General features: G+C 46.7%; 1 protein-coding gene across 15 annotated transcripts in view; it reads left to right on the forward strand.

The window, feature by feature from the left end:
• The window catches only part of UNC13B (unc-13 homolog B), a 540,439-nt gene that overhangs the window by 458,786 nt on the left and 61,653 nt on the right, over positions 1-20,000 (forward strand). For 11 of the 15 annotated variants that reach the window (XM_068252311.1, XM_068252316.1, XM_068252301.1 and 8 more), the window contains 2 exons: positions 6,890-6,975; positions 14,960-14,995. In XM_068252311.1, coding sequence (XP_068108412.1) covers positions 6,890-6,975; positions 14,960-14,995 — 122 coding nt within the window. The remainder of the gene's footprint in view (positions 1-6,889; positions 6,976-14,959; positions 14,996-20,000) is intronic. The other 4 variants (XM_068252361.1, XM_068252369.1, XM_068252411.1 and 1 more) reach the window with 1 other exon arrangement.

Below are 20,000 nucleotides of genomic sequence, written 5' to 3' on the forward strand. Positions count from 1 at the left end.
ACCGTAGGATGCCTAAACTTCTGTGATGCCCAATATTTTCGTGTACAGTGGTTAAAGAAATGGTTATCGGGAGGTTTGCGTCAGGTATGGTTAGGGTTAGGCATTGGTGGGTGGGTCAGTTAGGCATCAGTTGGGGATCAGTTAGAGTTAGACATTGATGGGAGGGTCGGTTAGGGTTAGGCATTGGTGGGCGGGTCGGTTAGGGTTGGGCATCGGTGGGGAGGTCGGCTTGGGCTAGGCATCGGTGGGCTGGTCGGTTAGACATCAATCAGGGGTCAGTTAGGGTTAGGGGTTGGTGGGGGGTCGGTTAGGGTTAGGCATCAGTTGGGGGTCAGTTAGGTTTTGACATTGGTGGGAGCTTCAGCTAGGGTTAGGCATCTGTGGGCAGGTTAGTTAGGCAGCAGTTGGGGGTCAGTTAGGGTTAGACATTGGTGGGAGGGTCAGTTACGGTTAGGCATCGGTGGGCTGGTCAGTTAGGCATCAGTTGGGGATCAGTTAGGGTTAGACATTGGTGGGAGGGTCAGTTAGGGTTAGGCATCAGTGGGCGGGTCAGTTAGGGTTAGGCATCAGTGGGCGGGTCAGTTAGGGTTAGGCATCGGTGGGAGGATCGGTTAGGCATTGCTCGGGGGTCAGTTAGGGTTAGGCGTTGGGGGGGGGGGGGGGGGTCGGTTAGGGTTAGGCAGCAGCAGAAGGAGGACTTATGTGAGAATAGCAAATTTTACTGATCTTTTACAATCAGAATTGCCACTGCCCAATAGTACAATAACTGTAATTTGTCACCCAAAGGACTGTGTGCTGATGGGCTGTATGGTCCTGGTAATGGATGCACACCATACACTGCACCTTATCTCTGCAGGGGCTGCTATGTCAGATGAGGGCGTCTTGCTGCAGAGCTGTTGTGTCTGCCTGCCTTGGCTTTGTATGTTGGCTGCAGCACTGCTACACCTTGCATGTGTTATTAAAGAGGACCTGTTGCTTTAAAGTGGACCTGAACTCTTGCATAGGACACAAGGAAAACAGAGAAAAATGCACCCTGTGTGTTTTAGAGAGAAGAGACTGTCTAATTCCCCCTCATCTGTAAGTAATCACAATGCCCTGGCAGTCCTGCTGATCTATTTAGCTGCAGTAGTGTCTGAATAACACCAGAAACAAGCATGTAGCTAATGATGATGTCAGGAACACCTGATCTGCTGCATGCTTGTTCAGGGTCTATAGCTAAAAGTATTCGAGGCAGAGGATCAGCAGGACTGCCAGGCAATGTGCATTGTTTTAAAGAAAATAAATATGGCAGCCTCCATATACCTCTCACTTCAGGTGTCCTTTAACCACTTGAGGACCCACCCTTTACCCCCCCTTAAGGACCAGCGCTGTTTGTTTGGATCTGTGCTGGGTGGGCTCTGCAGCCCCCAGCACAGATCAGAGGGCACACAGAGCGATCAGATCGCCCCCCTTTTTTTCCCCCTATGGGGATGATGTGCAGGGGGGGTCTGATCGCTCCTACCTGCAGGCATGTTGCGGGGGGGGGCACCTCAAAGCCCCCCCCCGCGGCGACATTCTCCCCCCTCCCTCTCCTACCTGCTCCCCCGGGAGATCTGGGCTGCACAGGACGCTATCCGTCCTGTGCAGCCAGTGACAGGACGTCCCCTGTCACATGGCGGCGATCCCCGGCCGCTGATTGGCCGGGGATCGCCGATCTGCCTTACGGCGCTGCTGCGCAGCAGCGCCGTACAATGTAAACAAAGCGGATTATTTCCGCTTGTGTTTACATTTAGCCTGCGAGCCGCCATCGGCGGCCCGCAGGCTATTCACGGAGCCCCCCGCCGTGAATTGACAGGAAGCAGCCGCTCGCACGAGCGGCTGCTTCCTGATTAATCAGCCTGCAGCTGGCGACGCAGTACTGCGTCGCTGGTCCAGCAGCTGCCACTTTGCCGACGCACGGTATAAGCGTGCGGTCGGCAAGTGGTTAAAGGTTAAGCTGTTGCTTACAGCAAAGAGGAAGTTTTGAGTCTGCTTTTCCAAAGTACAACATAGACTGCACCACCTGAGCTGTGCCAATAGAGGTCCCATCTCACTATATTGTATATACAGTACATGTGTGGTACAGAAACATCCCTCATGAAATGCCATACCATAAGATCTATAGAAACATGTCAAACAACCTTTATTATATAAGAATAAGAAACACTCAAAAGGATAAAAACTGTGTATGGGTGTATGTCCCAGCATTCAATTCTGCATAATAAGCATCCTAGGCTGTGGCATGGGGGTGGGTGGGGGGCTACATACCAATATGCAGCAATATTTAGTGTTTCTGATGTTGGCATGAAAGTGGCTATTCTGAGTAATTTACCACATTCTACTGTAGGTCACTACAGGCGTACATTTGTAATCGCCACCTGGGGAGACTTGGGCGCAGGATACAGCCGGTATATGGCTTATCCTGCTGCTGCACAAGTCCTGGTGGCGTTAATTACTATTCCCCTCCAGGTCCATGTGGATAGTGGGGAATGAGGTAATTCAGCTTCCAGCTATTGTTCTCGGCCGAATTACAGTGTTTTAAAATGTAACTTCTGCTCCGTCTTCTGATGGCGCCGAAGTTACTCAGTGTGCTCTCAAATCTCCTGCGCTGTGAGTACAGCGCTCGCACTACAGGGCCTCTTTAATAACAGTTTATACATTCACTAGTTTGTTTTTTATTTTATGATAAGGTCTGCAGCAGGTCCTCTTTACCTTTCTTGCATGCTGTTTATTTTCGGATAACGTCTGCTCTGTGTGGCTCTCCTTTCTCCTGCATCTGTATGTGGAGTCACACTGTGTGTCCTGGATTCTTGCATTATTTTGTTTGACCTTTTTTTTAATAGCTTGCTGATTAGCATTGAAGTTGCTGGAACTTGGGGAGGATCCTGGGATTCGATTGATCAGGTGATAGATTTGCGATGCTCTCATTAGCTGTGATCATTTCCTGCTTTAGCCTACCGAGCAAACAGAAATGACACGTGAATGTGACCAGCAAACGGAAGCCTTTCAAATCTGTCACCTGATCATACTGATCAGGTGCTTCTCCTTCAGCTCACTGACTGTCTTCAGAGGAGCTTACAATCTAATCCTACCATAGTCATAGTCTAATGTCCTACCATATTATTATTATGTATTTATATAGCACAGACATCTCCTGCAGCACTTTACAGAGTACATAGTCATGTCACTGACTGTCCTCAGAGGAACTCAGTCTAATCCTACCATAGTCATAGTCTAATGTCCTACCATATTATTGTTATGTATTTATATGGCACTGACATCTCCTGCAGCACTATACAGAGTGCATGGTCATGTCACTGACTGTCCTCAGATGAACTCACAGTCTAATCCTACCATAGTCATAGTCTAATGTCCTACCATATTATTATTATGTATTTATATAGCACAGACATCTCCTGCAGCACTTTACAGAGTACATAGTCATGTCACTGACTGTCCTCAGAGGAACTCAGTCTAATCCTACCATAGTCATAGTTTAATGTCCTACCATATTATTATTACGGTATGTATTTATATAGCACTGACACCTTCTGCAGCACTTTACAGATTACATAGTCATGTCACTGACTGTCCTCAGAGGAGCTCACAATCTAATCCTGCCACAGTCAGTCTAATGTCCTACCATATTACTATTATTATGTATTTATATAGCATAGACCTCTCCTGCAGCACATTACAGAGTACATAGTCATGTCACTGACTGTCCTCAGAAGAGTTCACACTCTAATCTAGGGTCCCCAAACTTTTTCGGTCAAGGGCCGGGCCAACATACTTCAGACTGCTGGGGGATCGGAGTATACATAAGATGATGTAGAAAAACATTACATTGTACCTAGATATTGTAGACCGCTTCTATTAACATGTGCAGCCCTAATGTCCCCATTTAACCAGACCATTTTAACATGTGCAGATAGTATGCCCCCCAACTCAGCAAGTGCAGACATAGTGACCCTAACATAGCACAGTCACATGTGAGACATAATGTCATCCAATGGCCTGCAGCAGAAGTCTTTGCGGGCCAGACAAAGAAGCATACCCAGGTGACAACCTGCCGTCCAATTGGAAGCCAGTGAATGACTTCGTTCTGCCTTCTATGTGAAAAGGTGGTGATAGCACTGCTATTCTATATGTGGGCTGCCAATATTAAAGATGCAGTGGTCTGCATCTATAAGTAATACATTTTGAGAGTGGGGGGGGGGGGCGGTAAAAAAAAGCTTCAGGGGGCCGTATTCGGCCCGCAGGCCTTAGTTTGAGGACCACTGATCTAATCCCTACCATAGTCATAGCCTAATGTCCTACCATATAATTATTATTATGTACTAGCTGATGACCTGGCGTTGCCCGGGTATGTATTTGGCTGGTGTTGGCTCCGCCCACTTCTAACCCTAACATACAATGACTCAATGACCTAGTTTGTGAGCTTTGTGGTCTTTGGCATCAATAATTAGCATTGAAATGAAACCAATCTGATTGGCTGTGGCTCCACCCCCTTTTCTGAATTTGAATCCGTCACCCAATAACCAACTGTACCAGGTTTGAGGCTGGTGCCATTAACAGTGCAAGAATGGCAGCAATTAGATATTCAATAGGTGAATTTTGATTGGCTGATGTAGGCTCCACCCACTTTTCTGAATATTAATCCCAGTCACCCAGTGACCAATTGCAAAGTTTGAGAACCCTACCGTTAACAGTGTAAGAATGGCTGCAGTTTACATTTTCCCAGGGAAATTTGTATTGGTCTCAGCCCACTTTTTGGTTATGAGGATAAAAAGTATCCTATATGTTATTCCAGGTAATGTACTATGTGTGTGCCAAATTTCATTCAAATCTGTTCAGCCATTGTTGCGTGATCGAGTAACAAACATCCAAATGTTCCCATTTATAATATTAGTGAGATTTATTTAGCACTGACATCTTCTGCAGCACTTTACAGAGTACATAGTCATGTCACTGACTGTCCTCAGAGGAGCCCACAATCTAATCCTACCATAGTCATAGTCTAGTGTCCGACCATATTACGTATATGTATTTATATAGCACTGACATCTTCTGCAGCAGCCCAGTCAGAACTTCTTGGGGTAACCAATTAACCTATTCAAGAAAACGCAGGCAAAAATGGGGAGAACATAAAATATCCATGTATATAGTGTCCAGGCCTGTGGAACCCAGGACTCTGCTGAGTGGTGTGAGTGATAGCTCCCGTGCCACCATGCTGTCTCATTGACCATTTCTACTCAGGGAATGAGGAGAAGAACTTGCGGAGGAGAACCCAATTGAGGTTATCAAGGGCCTGGTCAATTCCGGCAGCAAAATGGAATGTGTGGGAGAGATCCGTGGTGAGCGAGCATGACAAGAGCTTGTAGTGCTTTCAGCCTCTGCCTTTAATATTTCCTGAATCACTGACACAGAACTTTTATGCAGGTCAGGGTTTGACTCAAACTATTGAAAGGAAATGTGAAGCGAGAAAAAAGCTCACCTATTTAGAGGAAAGGCTCTTGATTCCAAAGAATCTTCCCGTTCCTCTCCTTGTCCTTCCAGTGCTGTCCCCTGTGAAGTTATTTGCAGCCGGGCTGTGGAGTTAGAGCAAGTTGGATGATTTTTATACCGACTCCACGGCCCTGGTAAGTATTAGACTAATGAGTCGGAGTAATTTTGGGTACCTGGAGCCAGAGTTGGTGGTTTCATAAACTGAGGAGTTGGAGATGAATGATTTTTGGACCGACTCCACAGCCCTTATTTGCAAGTTGAATTAGTCTTTGTCCCTCCTCTGGCAGCCTTCAGAGGTACTTGTGTCCCCAAGTTCTTCCAATGATGAGCAGATCTGTACTGCACACGTGCGAGTCCTGGCTTACGCATGTGCAGTATGGATGCAACCGGGGAAATGCGAGTGCTTCTGAAGGGTCCTTAAAGAGAACCAGAGATGAAGCAACCTCATGTATTTTACTTTATAAATCAGTGGGAACATGACAGTAAACACCTAATCTGCTCTTTGTTACATTGTTCTCTGTTTAATTTGCCTGTTATCACCTCTAAGATAAGAATCCCGACTAAGCAGTCGGTCTGGCTTTGCTACAGAATAATTATAGCTGAGACTGTGTTCTTTGCTGTCTTCAAGTCCAAGCCTGCCCCCTGCTGGCTTTGCTCAGGAATCATTATAGCTGAGTCATTATAGCAAAGCCAGAATCAATGCTCAGTCCGGGATTCTTATCTCAGCTAGATAACAGACACTTTTAGCAGTGAGGATGGAACAGAGAGCATGGTAAATGTTTTCTCTAATGTTCCCACTGATTTCTATGGTAAAATACACAAGGGTGCTTCGTCTCTGGTTCACTTTAAGGTGTAGAAATTCAATGGGGACGTCTGTGGACTGAGGACACAGAGAGAGGCCCAGCAAGGAAGACTCTATGGTATCCAGAGTTTTCTCTTCATAGTTGAGGATCTACGTTTTTAGTTTTTTGGTTTTTTTTTTTTCCTCGCTTCACATTTCCTTGAAGTAAAACAAAAAAACTGCACCACAGTTGATCAGCCGAAATATTTTATAAGTCAGTATAGATGGCAGCCTCCATATTCCTGTCAGCTCTCAGTCTCTCTCTCCACAAAATGAGCGTTTTTGTACACAATGCTGTTGGTTTTTAGAGACTATAAAACTAACCTAAAATACTGGACAAGTCAAGAAAATGTCCCCATCGTTTTTCATGGATGGCTGGTAAAATGTTGTGTAGTTTCTCTTCTAGCTCTAGTTTCAGACGTCTTCATTGCCTCTTCTAGGCCTGGGTTGAGTATTATGCAGGTTTGGGAAGCTGTCAGGTCCCCCTGTACTTTGGTCTGATCTCTGCTGTTCCTCTTGAAGGTTCCCTCAGGAGCTGAGCGTGGGGAAGGTCAGTGCCGAGGTGATGTGGAACCTCTTCTCACAAGACATGAAGTACGCTATGGAAGGTAGGAGGACAACCTTTGGTGTTGTGTTCTCAGAACTATGCATCTGGCGGGGTCAGCCTGCTTTTGCACTGAACTCACGGAGCACTTTATGAAGTACACCTGCTTATGTCTGGTAAATGTAATGCATAAAATGCAGGGCAGGGGAAAACATGTGATATCACTGGTTTTGACTGGCATTAAAGCAAACCTGTTAGGTTTGTTGGACAAAAAGTTAGATTACCTCAGTAGAGGAAAGCATCTGAATCCTCCAGAAGCTTCCCCTGTCCTCCTCCATCAAGGCTCTTCCAGCGCTGAGATCCCTGAAGTGTGACCACATGGACCCGCTCAAGCTCGTTGATGGTCTATCGTGAGACGAAGCACTGGAACCGCCCAGTAGAGGACAACAGGTGAAGCTTCTTGATTATCCAGAAGCTTTCCTCTATTCGGGTGAGTAACCATTTGGTGCACTTTTATTTAAGTACAGGTATCCTTTAAAGGTGCCATCCAGATTGGTTGGAGGGTTTCTTCTAATAATATTCTTGGATTCTCATGCATGACAGCCTCTTGAGTTTAGTCAGAATAGTTCAGAGTAAATAGGTAATGCAGCGAACAGTTATTCTGTATATGCAAATGCCTCGATAAGAGTTCAGAGGAGAATTAGACACAGGAGAGGAGAATCAGACACAATATTATTATTATTTATTGTATTTACAAAGCGCCAACATATTACGCAGCGCTGAACATTAATTTAGGTTACAGACAATATTTATGGTGACAGCAATATGACAATACAGGAATACAAGAAAACCAGATCACACAGCACAGTATTAGTACAAGGTAATGCTTAGTCACTGCAGGGGAGCATGGAGATCACACAGCACAGTATGAGTACAAGGTAATGCTTAGTCACTGGATGGGAGCATGGAGATCACACAGCACAGTATGAGTACAAGGTAATGCTTAGTCACTGGATGGAGCATGGAGATCACACAGCACAGTATGAGTACAAGGTAATGCTTAGTCACTGGATGGGAGCATGGAGATCACACAGCACAGTATGAGTACAAGGTAATGCTTAGTCACTGGATGGAGCATGGAGATCACACAGCACAGTATGAGTACAAGGTAATGCTTAGTCACTGGATGGGAGCATGGAGATCACACAGCACAGTATGAGTACAAGGTAATGCTTAGTCACTGGATGGGAGCATGGAGATCACACAGCACAGTATGAGTACAAGGTAATGCTTAGTCACTGGATGGAGCATGGAGATCACACAGCACAGTATGAGTACCAGGTAATGCTTAGTCAGTCACTGGATGGAGCATGGAGATTAGGCAAGTTAGGTTCACTCAGAAGCATAGAATGGGTGCACAGTAATGGACGTGCATGATCAGGTAGGACACAAAAGGAGGAGGACAATGCCCAAAGGCTTACAATCTAGAGGGAGAGATAGGGACACGAGAGGTAGGGGACCAGAGTTCAGCTGTGGCACATCGGCCCATATGCAGTTAACTTTTTCTCCCTAGCTTACTCCTAGAATATAAGCTTTTCAACTTTTTAAAAAATAACTTTTCATTATTTTGCCATTGAAAAAGTAGAAAAAAGGTGAAAAAAAAGCTATCAAACTTATTTTCAGTATTTGTTTGCTTGCTGGTGGCTCAAAAGGCATTGAGCAGGTGTGAAGTTATCACCTCGGAGAAAACACAGGAGAAAAAGTTAGTTGCATATCAGCCATCATGTCCCACCACGTCGGGTTCCTCTCCTGGCAACCAAGGACAGAAAGCTGAGGTAACCAAAAACTGGACAGCTGAAGACTGGAAAGACGTAGCGTGGTCTGAAGAACCTGGTGACCTGCTGATGCTCACATATGGTTGGGTCAGGATAGGGTGACAACAACGTGAATGCATGGACCCAACATACGTGCCAGCAGCCCAGGCTGGGGTTGGTTTGGGATGTGGTAGGACAGGAGGTTTGTAGCATGAATGTGCATCTCCCTAATCTGCAGAAATTGTACAATACAATCGTCATCATAGAGCTGCATGTGAAAGTAATGTTTCAAACATTAGCACAGGTGTATAATATCTATGTGCCTCTCCAATGCCTCTGTCTTCTCTCCTTCTGGCCTTTCCACAGGAACTCATTGTTTAGCCATCTGTCGATTGTTTTGTGTCCTTTCTAGATAAACACAGTGCCTTAAACTGACTAAATGATGAATATTAAGCTGTTGTGTTTTATATGCATGTCACAGACCTTGATAGGCTTGAAATATACAAGTAGAGAATGTTGGGAATGTTACTGTCATGTGCTGATCTGTGACTGGCAGCTGAATCTTCAAGGTGTGCTGTAATTATGAGCATCCTATGATGCAGCATTGCACATCTAATTGCTTTTCTGTACAGTCCGAGGGAGGAGTGTTGTGGTGACATCATCATACTGTGCTCAGCTGTAAAACCTTGAAAGGGGTGTGTCCTAGACCAGGCTTGAGCTGCTTACCAGTCCTGCAGAAGAGCGTGGTCTTGTGATTGATTGGAACACCTGCAGACAAAGCGGTTTCGGCATTATGTTAATACGAAACCCTTTAAGACAGAAAGGTAAAATAATATTGTCTGGAGTTGTACTTTAAGGTTACAAAAATCTAGAAGTGTGGTAGATATGTGAGCAGCTTGCCAGAAAAAAGACACTGCAAGAGTCATCCAGTACCATCCAGCTTCTTGGTATACGCCAAGGAGGAAATGCATAAATCCGATTTCACACAAATCACACGGGTAGCTTGTAAGGTTGCTGTCTGGTGAATTTAGGTTTTTACAGATTACCATCCTGTTATTTCAGAAAGAGCAATTTCAAGCGACTCTAAATTATGAAACCGCCGTTAAAAAGTTTCAGCTGTTTTTAAAGTTGAATTATACAGGAGGCTTCCCCACAGTTTTTTTATGGAGTGATTACTCCATAAAAAAACTGTGGGAAGCCTCCTGTATAATTCAACTTTAAAAACAGCTGAAACTTATTTAGTGTGTCTCAAACTTTGCGTGAGTAGCCAGACTATCAGAGGCGTAGCTAGGGGAGGGCAAGAAGGGAAACATATGTCCCTGGGTGCAGCATTGTGAGGGCATTCAGCACGGCCGCCACAACCCCACGTATGTGAGAGGCAGCTCGCCGGCCGCACAAAGTGCCCCCGCTTCTCTCCCTGACTCCCTCTGCAGACGGCAGATGAGTGCAGATGTGTAAAAGTAGCAGCAGAAGACTCGCCAGCTATGACATTGCTCCCGTACGTGTACAAGGGTGGCCGCGCTGCAGAGACGCAGGAAAGTTCGCTTCTGTGTAGTAACTCAGAGACACTTAGTGGAAAAAAAATGAAGGAAGATCTCTCTAGCGGGGTCACTGACTGTATTAAAAACTGCCGAAGGTTACAACCCCCCTCATGATATTCAATAGTAAAGTAAAACATTGTCCTTGGGATGGACTTTAAATCGCAGTACCGGTTTATTTGTCCTTGGTCTATAGGGATTGCCCATACATAACTTGATTTTCTCTATCGATATCTGGCTGATTCGGTCATCATAAACAAATCTGGCAGATACTGATGCTGTAACATGGCCATGTAATCGTTTCACTCGATTTGGGGCCAAAACCGTTTGAAAGGATCGATTGGGCATGCTGGGAAATTTAGGTGGCAAGGGGTCAATCAGGTGTGCCGGTGATAAGAGCATTCGATTTACCCGGTTGGGCAAATAGACCCCCAGCCAGTGTTCCTCCAAGTGTATGAGGGGTGCAGGCTCACCTGTCACGCCGCCGTGGATCCTCGCCTCCTGCGGTGTCCAACGTCTTTTTGGATTGCCACCAAAAGCCGTACCACGTGACACCGCCATATCTAGTGACGTCACTATAGTTGCTGGTGCCACATGGTACAGACACTTGCGATGACAATTCAAGAAGACGCCGAAAAAGGCGCTGATTCCTGCCAATGTCACGGGTCATCCTTCCCTACTCGCCATGAGCACGGGGGGGGGGGCAAATACACCGAGGGGAGGAGGAGGCAGCACGGCAGGTGGCACCAGGATGATTTCCAGTAGACTCCATGCTGAAATCTATTGGAAGTCTGTCTGCGGTGTGTGGGCGAGCAATATATCCTGCTCTGATCAGATTCGATGGTTGATCTGTTGGGAGATTGACGGTTGTATGGCCCTCTTAAAGGACCACCACTACAGTGAAAAAGTAAGCAGTTAAAATCTGACAGAACTGACAGGTTTTGGACTAGTCAATTTCCTCAAGGGGATTCTCATGGCTTTCTTTGTTTTCAGAAGCATTTTCTGAACGTCAGTTAATCTGAGAAAAATAGTTAGATACCAGCCAGCCTCCCTGCTCACTTGCACACTATTTTGGAAGTTATACATAGCAACTGTCATTCAGGAAATAGTTTTGAAAACAAAGAAAACCCTGAGAATCCCCGTTGAGGAGATTGACTAGTCCAAAACCTGTGGGTTTTTTCAGATTTTAACTGCTTCCTTTTTACGGTGTAGTCGTCCTTTGAAGAGAACCTAAAGCGAGAAGTATATGGAGGCTGCCGTATTTATTTCCATTTAAACAATACCAGTTGCCTGGCAGTCCTGCTGGTCTATTTGGCTGCAGCAGTGCCTGAATCACACCAGAAACAAGCATGCAGCTAATCTTGTCAGATCTGACTTTAAAGTCTGAAACCTCTGATCTGCTGCATGCTTGTTCAGGGGCTATGGCTAACTGTATTAGAGGCAGAGGATCAGCAGGGCTGACAGGCAACTGGTATTGTTTAAAAGGAAATAAATATGACAGCCTCCATATCCCTCTCACTTCAGTTGTCCTTTAAAGGGACCCTGAACAGTTAATAAAAATAAAATTGGGGCTTCCTCCAGCCCCCCGGCGTCCTCCTGGCTCCTCTCCCGGTCCCGCAGGTGGCTCAGTTACCGGCGACTTTCGGATTGAAGGTTGGGAGTACTCTTCCTGGATGGGGCGCTCCGTGTCATCACGCCAGTCGCTACGCATCATCGTGCCGGACAGCGTGACATTCCGGCGCATGCATGTTGCAGAGTTACAAAACGGCGCATGCGCAGGACAGCGATGATGCGGAGCGGCCGGTGTGTTGACGCGGAGCGTCCTGTCCAGGAAGAGTACTTGCGATCTTCAGCCAGAAAGTTGCCGGTAAGGGAGCCGCCAGCGGGACCTGGAGAGGAGCCAGGACGACGCCGGGGGACCTCGTGGCCTACGGTGAGGTAAGTACCCATTTTCATTTTTATTAACTGTTCAGGGTCTCTTTAAGACCTCACCATCACAGCAGTTCCACAGAGGAGAGCCATGTATGAGAGCTGCTGATTCGTGACGGATTTCTCTTCTAGCAGTAGAATATTTTCTCATCGTTTGATATAAAAGTGGAATCCCCTCCTATGGGCTTCCTGTAGAGGAGACCGGTGAGGATGTGAAGGAATGAGGCCAGACGGGGCTGCAGGTTATCCTGCGGTGTCACCGGCGGATTGGAGACTAGACACGAGCGCACGTTCCCCCTGGCTGCGTATTCCGACACGCGAGCGGCCCACCTGCGACCCGCTGAATCACGTTGCTCTGGCGAGCCGCTCGCCTCCCGCTACAGTCTCCTTCCATCTCTCTTCTATTCTCCCCAGCCACCTGTGAGTCAGGCAGAGGTCGCACGACGGGGCGCCGCGTTCTGTGCTAATTGTCCAATTAATACAGAGCGATGCTACAGCACTGGACAAATCTCTCCTAATGACTCCATCTGGATAATGTGTGGCTGAACGCTGCATCTTATGTCATTCCCTATAGGTGTGTGTTGTCACCACCAACCAATTACCTCCCAGGGTTTGTGTCTGATTCCAGCAACAAACCCCCCCCCGCGCGCAGGCCCGTCGCCCCTTCCCGAAACTGATCAGCTTCAAAGCGGGAGTCATATACATAATTGTATTCTACCTTATTCCTATTGGACAGGGATGCAAGAAGTCCATCACCTAGGCAACGGTTTACATGTTATTGTTTACACTAACTTATGGGATCCTGTGTGCAGGGGGCGTAACCAGAGGGGTGTGGCCCCTGCGATCGCTAGGGGGGCTACAACTACTAGCCTTCCCTTCCTCCAATACAGGGAGCTATACTTCAGATCAGGTGTTTTTGGGGCTACACTTTTCATGGGTGTGAAGATGATGATGGCCAGATGTTTTATGACCTTTGTGAGATGGGCCAACAGGCCGTGAAGGGCACCAAGGGGAGGCGAGGGAAGGGGTGTGAACATGAGGTGGTGGGGGGGGCATCAAAATTCTGCTGGGGGCCCCATTTGTTTTGGTTAAGCCACTGCCTGTGTGCATACAAATCCACAGATATGTCTTGAAACTGTCTTATCCAGCCACATGAAATCCTGAGGCAGGTTTCACACTGTAAACTGGTGGTAGTGATGCGGTGTGTCTCACCCACCGCACCACCAAAAACAGGCCTTCAGGGAACACCGCGTTTGTACACGGGGTCCCTGTCTGGCCACCAGCCACGCAGGAACTGACGCACGCTTGTGGTCATTTCCTGCTTCGGGTACGCAAAGCATATTGTAAAAATACGCTTCCGCACATATGTGCCATGACATCACGATGTGAACTCTTCTAAAAAATCCTGTGTCGCCATAGACTAACATGACTTCTGGGCCGACACAGGTCCTCGCTGATCCCGCATGGTAACGTAGTTCTGCACTCGCGTTAGATTAGGCGTTTCCAGCTCAGGGTTACATAAGGTTTGCGGTAGCAGTGCGTCAGGTTGACGCACCGTGCCAGTGTGAAAGGGCCCTGAGGTTCAAATCAACCACTGAGAAGCTGAGTCACAGCTGAACTTGCTGGCTCCCATGTGACCATGCCTCGTCCTGCCTTCTGATGACTCATGCTGTCTAGGTGGAAAGAAGACAGTGCGTTAATCATCAGCAGGTAGGGCTGTGAAGTGATCACATGGGAGGATGTAACAGGCTTTAGTTACTTCCAGGATTTGGGTTTTTTTTTTTTGACTGGATGAGATGAAAGAAAAGCTTTTAAGGATAATCACAACATTTTATATTTAGTACAGTTCCTCTTTAAATTTGCTCCTTTAACTTTTTGAAGGACAGGAAGGAAAACCCAGAAACAAAGATTAAGAAACTGGCACTATGCTTTATATGATGTCGGTATTGATTTTGTGTCAGGCGCTTGAAGGAGAACTCCGACCTCTTGTAGTGCAGCACAGATGTTGCACTCTGGAGAATGTCAGTAGCGACGCTTAGTGGTGAAACATGAACATAGGGAGATCGGAGTTTTATTTTTCCACAGGTATTTGTTGTAGAGTTTCTTCCAGGCATTTAGGATTCCTCCTGCAGCCTAACATGTTAGTGGGGTAAAGCCCAGCTCCAGAAACCTTTATTACTGTTTTTGATAGTAAGAAAAGGGATTCGAAAATCTTCTAGATTTTAAATGCTGTTTAGTCTTCATTTTGGGAAACTTGTCCTTTCTGTCTTTGGCTAATCTTGAACAATTCTTACCTTTTCTACCTAGATTTCTCCCAGCATAAAATATACTGTAAATTACTTTTTTCTTATGTTGCTGTCACCTACAGTAGGTAATGAACATCTGACAGGTTTTGGACTAGTCCATCTAATCATGGGGGATTCTCAGGTATTTATTGATGGTGAGGACTGCTAAGATAGTGTGTAGCCAAGAAAGCAGGCAGATCAGCATATTTATGTCGATCCTTTCCATTGAGAATAAAGGTAATATTGAGAATCCCCCATGACAAGATGGACTAGTCCAAACTCTCTTATATACTACTGTAAGTGACAACAACATAAGAAAAAAGTAATTTATAATGCATTTTACACTGGGTAAAATGTAAATTCAACATGTGTTTTACACAATGTGTTTTACAATGTCTGTGATAGTGGTCTTTTCAACTGGCTTCCTCCCAGAGAAGGGTAGTAACGCTCTCATCTTCTCTCTCTCACCCATAATACTCTAGTCTTGGATAAGATAAGTACCCTTCACTGGCTGAGTGGTAAGTACCCCTGTAGTCCTGCCCCCGGGGGTAGTATACTGCTTGTAGCATACCTCCCCTTCTAGAAAATATACAAGGCATAGCTGAGCCTAAAGCAAGCCTAAACTAAGCTCCTCTCTGCCATAGTCTATATACCTAGATGCAATTGTGTAACTAGTGCACAGTGCCGCCTCCCCGTGGCCAGATTTCTGGAGAGGCTGCACAGGCACTAGCCTAGGGCAACTGGACATGGAAGTGAGGTTGTTGCTTATGGAAGAGGTGGCTTCAAATGAAGAACAACACATAAAAAGGGAGGGGCTGTATATGCTTGTCATACAGGGGTGGATACTGAAGGAGGCTGCTGTACATGTTAGACGTGGAAGAGGGGGCTGCACAAGCAATAGGAGGATGTGCTGTACATGGATGTTACACATGGAAGAGGGGGCTGCACAAGCAATAGGAGGATGTGCTGTACATGGATGTTACACATGGAAGAGGGGGCTGCACATGGAATGGGAGGGGCTGCTGTACATGGATGATGTACATGAAAGAGGGGGCTGCACATGGAATGGGAGGGGCTGCAGTACATGGATGATACACATGGAAGAGGGGGCTGTACATTGAATGGGAGGGGACTGCTGCACATGAATGATCCACATGGAAGAGGGGGCTGCACATGGAATGCGATGGGGTTGCTGTACATGGATGTTATACATGGAAGAGGGGGCTGCACATGGAATGGGAGGGGCTGCTGTACATGGATGATACACATGGTAGAGGGGGCTGCACATGGAATGGGAGGGGCTGCTGTACATGGATGTTACACATGGAAGAGGGGGATGCACATGGAATGGGAGGGGCTGCTGTACATGGATGTTACACATGGAAGAGGGGGATGCACATGGAATGGGAGGGGCTGCTGTACATGGATGTTACACATGGCAGAGGGGGCTGCACATGGAATGGGGGGGGGCTGCTGTACATGGATGTTACACATGGAAGAGGGGGCTGCACATGGAATGGGGGGGGGGGGCTGCTGTACATGGATGTTATACATGGAAGAGGGGGCTGCACATGGAATGAGAGGGGCTGCTGTACATGGATGTCACACATGGAAGAGGGGGCTGCACATGGAATGGGAAGGGCTGCTGTACATGGATGTTATACATGGAAGAAGGGGCTGCATATGAATGTTAGACATGGGAGAGGGGGCTGCACATGGAATAGGAGGGGGGTGCTGCACATGAATGTTATAAATGGGAGAGGGGGCTGCACATGGAATGGGAGGGGGTTGCTGTACATGGATGATACCCATGGAAGAGGAGGCTGCACATGGAATGGGAGGGGCTGCTGTACATGGATGATACACATGGAAGAGGGGGCTGCACATGGAATGGGAGGGGGCTGTACATGGATGATACACATGGAAGAGGCGGCTGCACATGGAATGGGAGGGGCTGCTGTACATGGATGATACCCATGGAAGAGGAGGCTGCACATGGAATGGGAGGGGCTGCTGTACATGGATGATACACATGGAAGAGGGGGCTGCACATGGAATGGGAGGGGCTGCTGTACATGGATGATACACATGGAAGAGGGGGCTGCACATGGAATAGGAGGGGCTGCTGTACATGGATGATACACATGGAAGAGGGGGCTGCTGTACATGGATGTTAGACAAGGGAGAGGGGGCTGCACATGGAATGGGAGGGGCTGCTGTACATGGATGATACACATGGAAGAGGGGGCTGCACATGGAATGGGAGGGGCTGCTGTACGTGGATGTCACACATGGAAGAGGGGGCTGCACATGGAATGAGAAGGGCTGCAGTACATGGAATAGGAGAGGGGTGCTGCACATGAATGTTAGACATGGAAGAGGGGGCTGCTCATGGAATGGAAGAGGGGGCTGCACATGGAATGGGAGGGGCTGCTGTACATGGATGATACACATGGAAGAGGGGGCTGTACATGGATGATACTCATGGAAGAGGTGGCTGCACATGGAATGGGAGGGGCTGCTGTACATGGATGATACACATGGAAGAGGGGGCTGCACATGGAATGGGAGGGGGCTGCAGTACATGGATGTTACACATGGAAGAGGGGGCTGCACATGGAATGGGAGGGGCTGCTGTACATGAATGTTATACATGGGAGAGGGGGCTGCACAAGGAATAGGAAGGGGTGCTGCACATGAATGTCATACATGGAAAAGGGGGCCGGACAGGGAGAAGGGGGAGGGAGAAGCCGAAGAAGGATGGTGTAGGAACGGATAGAGTATAAATACAGCCTTCTATAGCTGCACAGTTTCTGTAAAATGCATTGAGAGGAAAACACCCGACCTCCTCGTTACCAATAAGCCGGCAATGAAGATTAATATCAGCAGTTGATTACCGTATGCAAACTAATAGCAGCATTATGCTATTATCGCTCACGCCCCCAGCCGCTGTAAAGGTCAGTCATTAATAATAGTTATACAGAGCCGGCGCTATATCTGGCAACATTCTAGCGTATGCCATGGGGGGAGGGGGGGCTCAAAAGGAGGGACACAGCAGAAACCTGGTCACAAGAGCTTACAATCAAAGAATGCAGTCGTAGTCTCTGGAAGACCATTTTAATTAAAGTGGGATTACACTCAAATTTAATGCTTTTGATCAAAGATGAAAGTGTACCCGAGGCGATGTGACGTGATGAGATAAATGTGTGTATGTACAGTGCAAAACCTTAATAACCTGAAAGTTAATTTTCAGGCATGCAAGTGACAGCTTTTATATTTGTTTCCTGCTATGTTTAATGGTTTGGAGAAAAAAATGTAATTTTGAGTATAATCCCATTTTAACGGCAATATGGAAGGAGCCAGCGCTGACTTTAGATCCAGGTACCGGCCGCACGCAACTCAAGATGCAACTCTAGCGTGGAAGTCCGGCCTGACAGCCGCGACAATCTGATTTTCTTAAAGTGAATAATTATATCGGCCCCTGAGCAGTCTTTTAGTTGAAATCTCTTCCATATATTCTGCTGAGTTTTATTTTGACGGCATTCATTGCAGATCCCCTCCCTGCTTTGGTTCTGTAGATCTTTGCCATGCCTGTCCTTTGAATGATTGCTGCGTGGGATGATTTAGGTTTGCTACAGTCAAGATCAGTTTTAACTGTTCTAACAAGTGCTGCACTCTGCCATCTACTAGACATGCTGCATAACACAGTGTGCTTCACCAGGAGAATTCGATCTACACCTTGGTCAGTCCCTGTAAACTCCCAGTAATGATCTCCGACCGGTTTAGACACTGGCATCCTCAGAACCCCTTAACAAGCGCTGCAGTCTGCCATACTCTAGACACGCTGCATCACACAGTGTGCTTCACCAGGAGAAGGTATTTCTACACCTTGTCAGTACCTGTAAACGCCCAGTAATGATCTCCGACCGGTTTCGCTCACTGGCATCCTCAGAACCCCTGAACAAGCGCTGCTCTCCGCCATCTTCTAGACATACTGCATCACATAGTGTGCTTCACCAGGAGAAGGCAATCTATGCCTTGGTCAGTCCCTCTTAACTCCCAGTAACAATCTCTGACCGGTTTTGCTCACTGGCATCCTAAGAACCCCTGAAGGATAGTCTATACTACTTCTGTGTCTGAAACTAGTCGGGTTGGAGTCAAGCTTCACATAATGCTTTTACTAAAGCATTCACAAAAGTTTCACTGTCTCAAATAAACATTTTCATTAGTTAAAAAGTCACAGAGTAATATTTTAAAGAAGTACCCCAATTTTACAGTTTACAATGACCTTTTGCATAGAACATTAAAACGTAAAACCTACACATGACAGCTTTTCCTGCAAAATAAATCACTCAAATTCTGACAACGCCTTTATACAGTGGCTTGCGAATGTATTCGGCCCCCTTGAAGTTTTCCACATTTTGTCATATTACTGCCACAAACATGAATCAATTTGATTGTAATTCCACGTGAAAGACCAATACAAAGTGGTGTACACGTGAGAAGTGGATCGAAAATCATACATGATTCCAAACATTTTTTACAAATAACTGCAAAGTGGGGTATGCGTAATTATTCAGCCCCCTGAGTCAATACTTTGTAGATCCACCTTTTGCTGCAATTACAGCTGCCAGTCTTTTAGGGTATGTCTTTACCAGCTTTGCACATCTAGAGACTGAAATCCTTGCCCATTCTTCTTTGCAAAACAGCTCCAGCTCAGTCAGATTAGATGGACAACGTTTGTGAACAGCAGTTTTCAGATCTTGTCACAGATTCTCGATTGGATTTAAATCTGGACTTTGACTGGGCCATTCTAACACATGAATATGTTTTGTTTTAAACTATTCCATTGTTGCCCTGGCTTTATGTTTAGGGTCGTTGTCCTGCTGGAAGGTGAACCTCCGCCCCAGTCTCAAGTCTTTTGCAGTCTTCAAGAGGTTTTCTTCCAAGATTGCCCTGTATTTGGCTCCATCCATCTTCCCATCAACTCTGACCAGCTTCCCTGTCCCTGCTGAAGAGATGCACCCCCCGAGCATGATGCTGCCACCACCATATTTGACAGTGGGGATGGTGTGCTCAGAGTGATGTGCAGTGGTAGTTTTCCGCCACACATAGCGTTTTGCATTTTGGCCAAAGAGTTCCATTTTGGTCTCATCTGACCAGAGCACCTTCTTCCACATGTTTGCTGTGTCCCCCACATGGCTTGTGGCAAATTGCAAATGGGACTTCTTATACTTTTGTGTTAACAATGGCTTTCTTCTTGCCACTCTTCCATAAAGGCCAACTTTGTGCAGTGCACGACTAATTGTTGTCCTATGGACAGAGTCTCCCACCTGAGCTGTACATCTCTGCAGCTCATCCAGAGTCACCATGGACCTCTTGACTGCATTTCTGATCAGCTCTCTCTTTGTTCGGCCTATGAGTTTAGGTGGACGGCCTTGTCTTGGTAGGTTTACAGTTGTGCCATACACCTTCCATTTCTGAATGATCGCTTGAACAGTGCTCCGTGGGATGTTCAAGGCT

Source organism: Hyperolius riggenbachi, chromosome 1 (assembly GCF_040937935.1).
Source record: "Hyperolius riggenbachi isolate aHypRig1 chromosome 1, aHypRig1.pri, whole genome shotgun sequence".
Lineage (NCBI taxonomy): Eukaryota > Metazoa > Chordata > Amphibia > Anura > Hyperoliidae > Hyperolius > Hyperolius riggenbachi.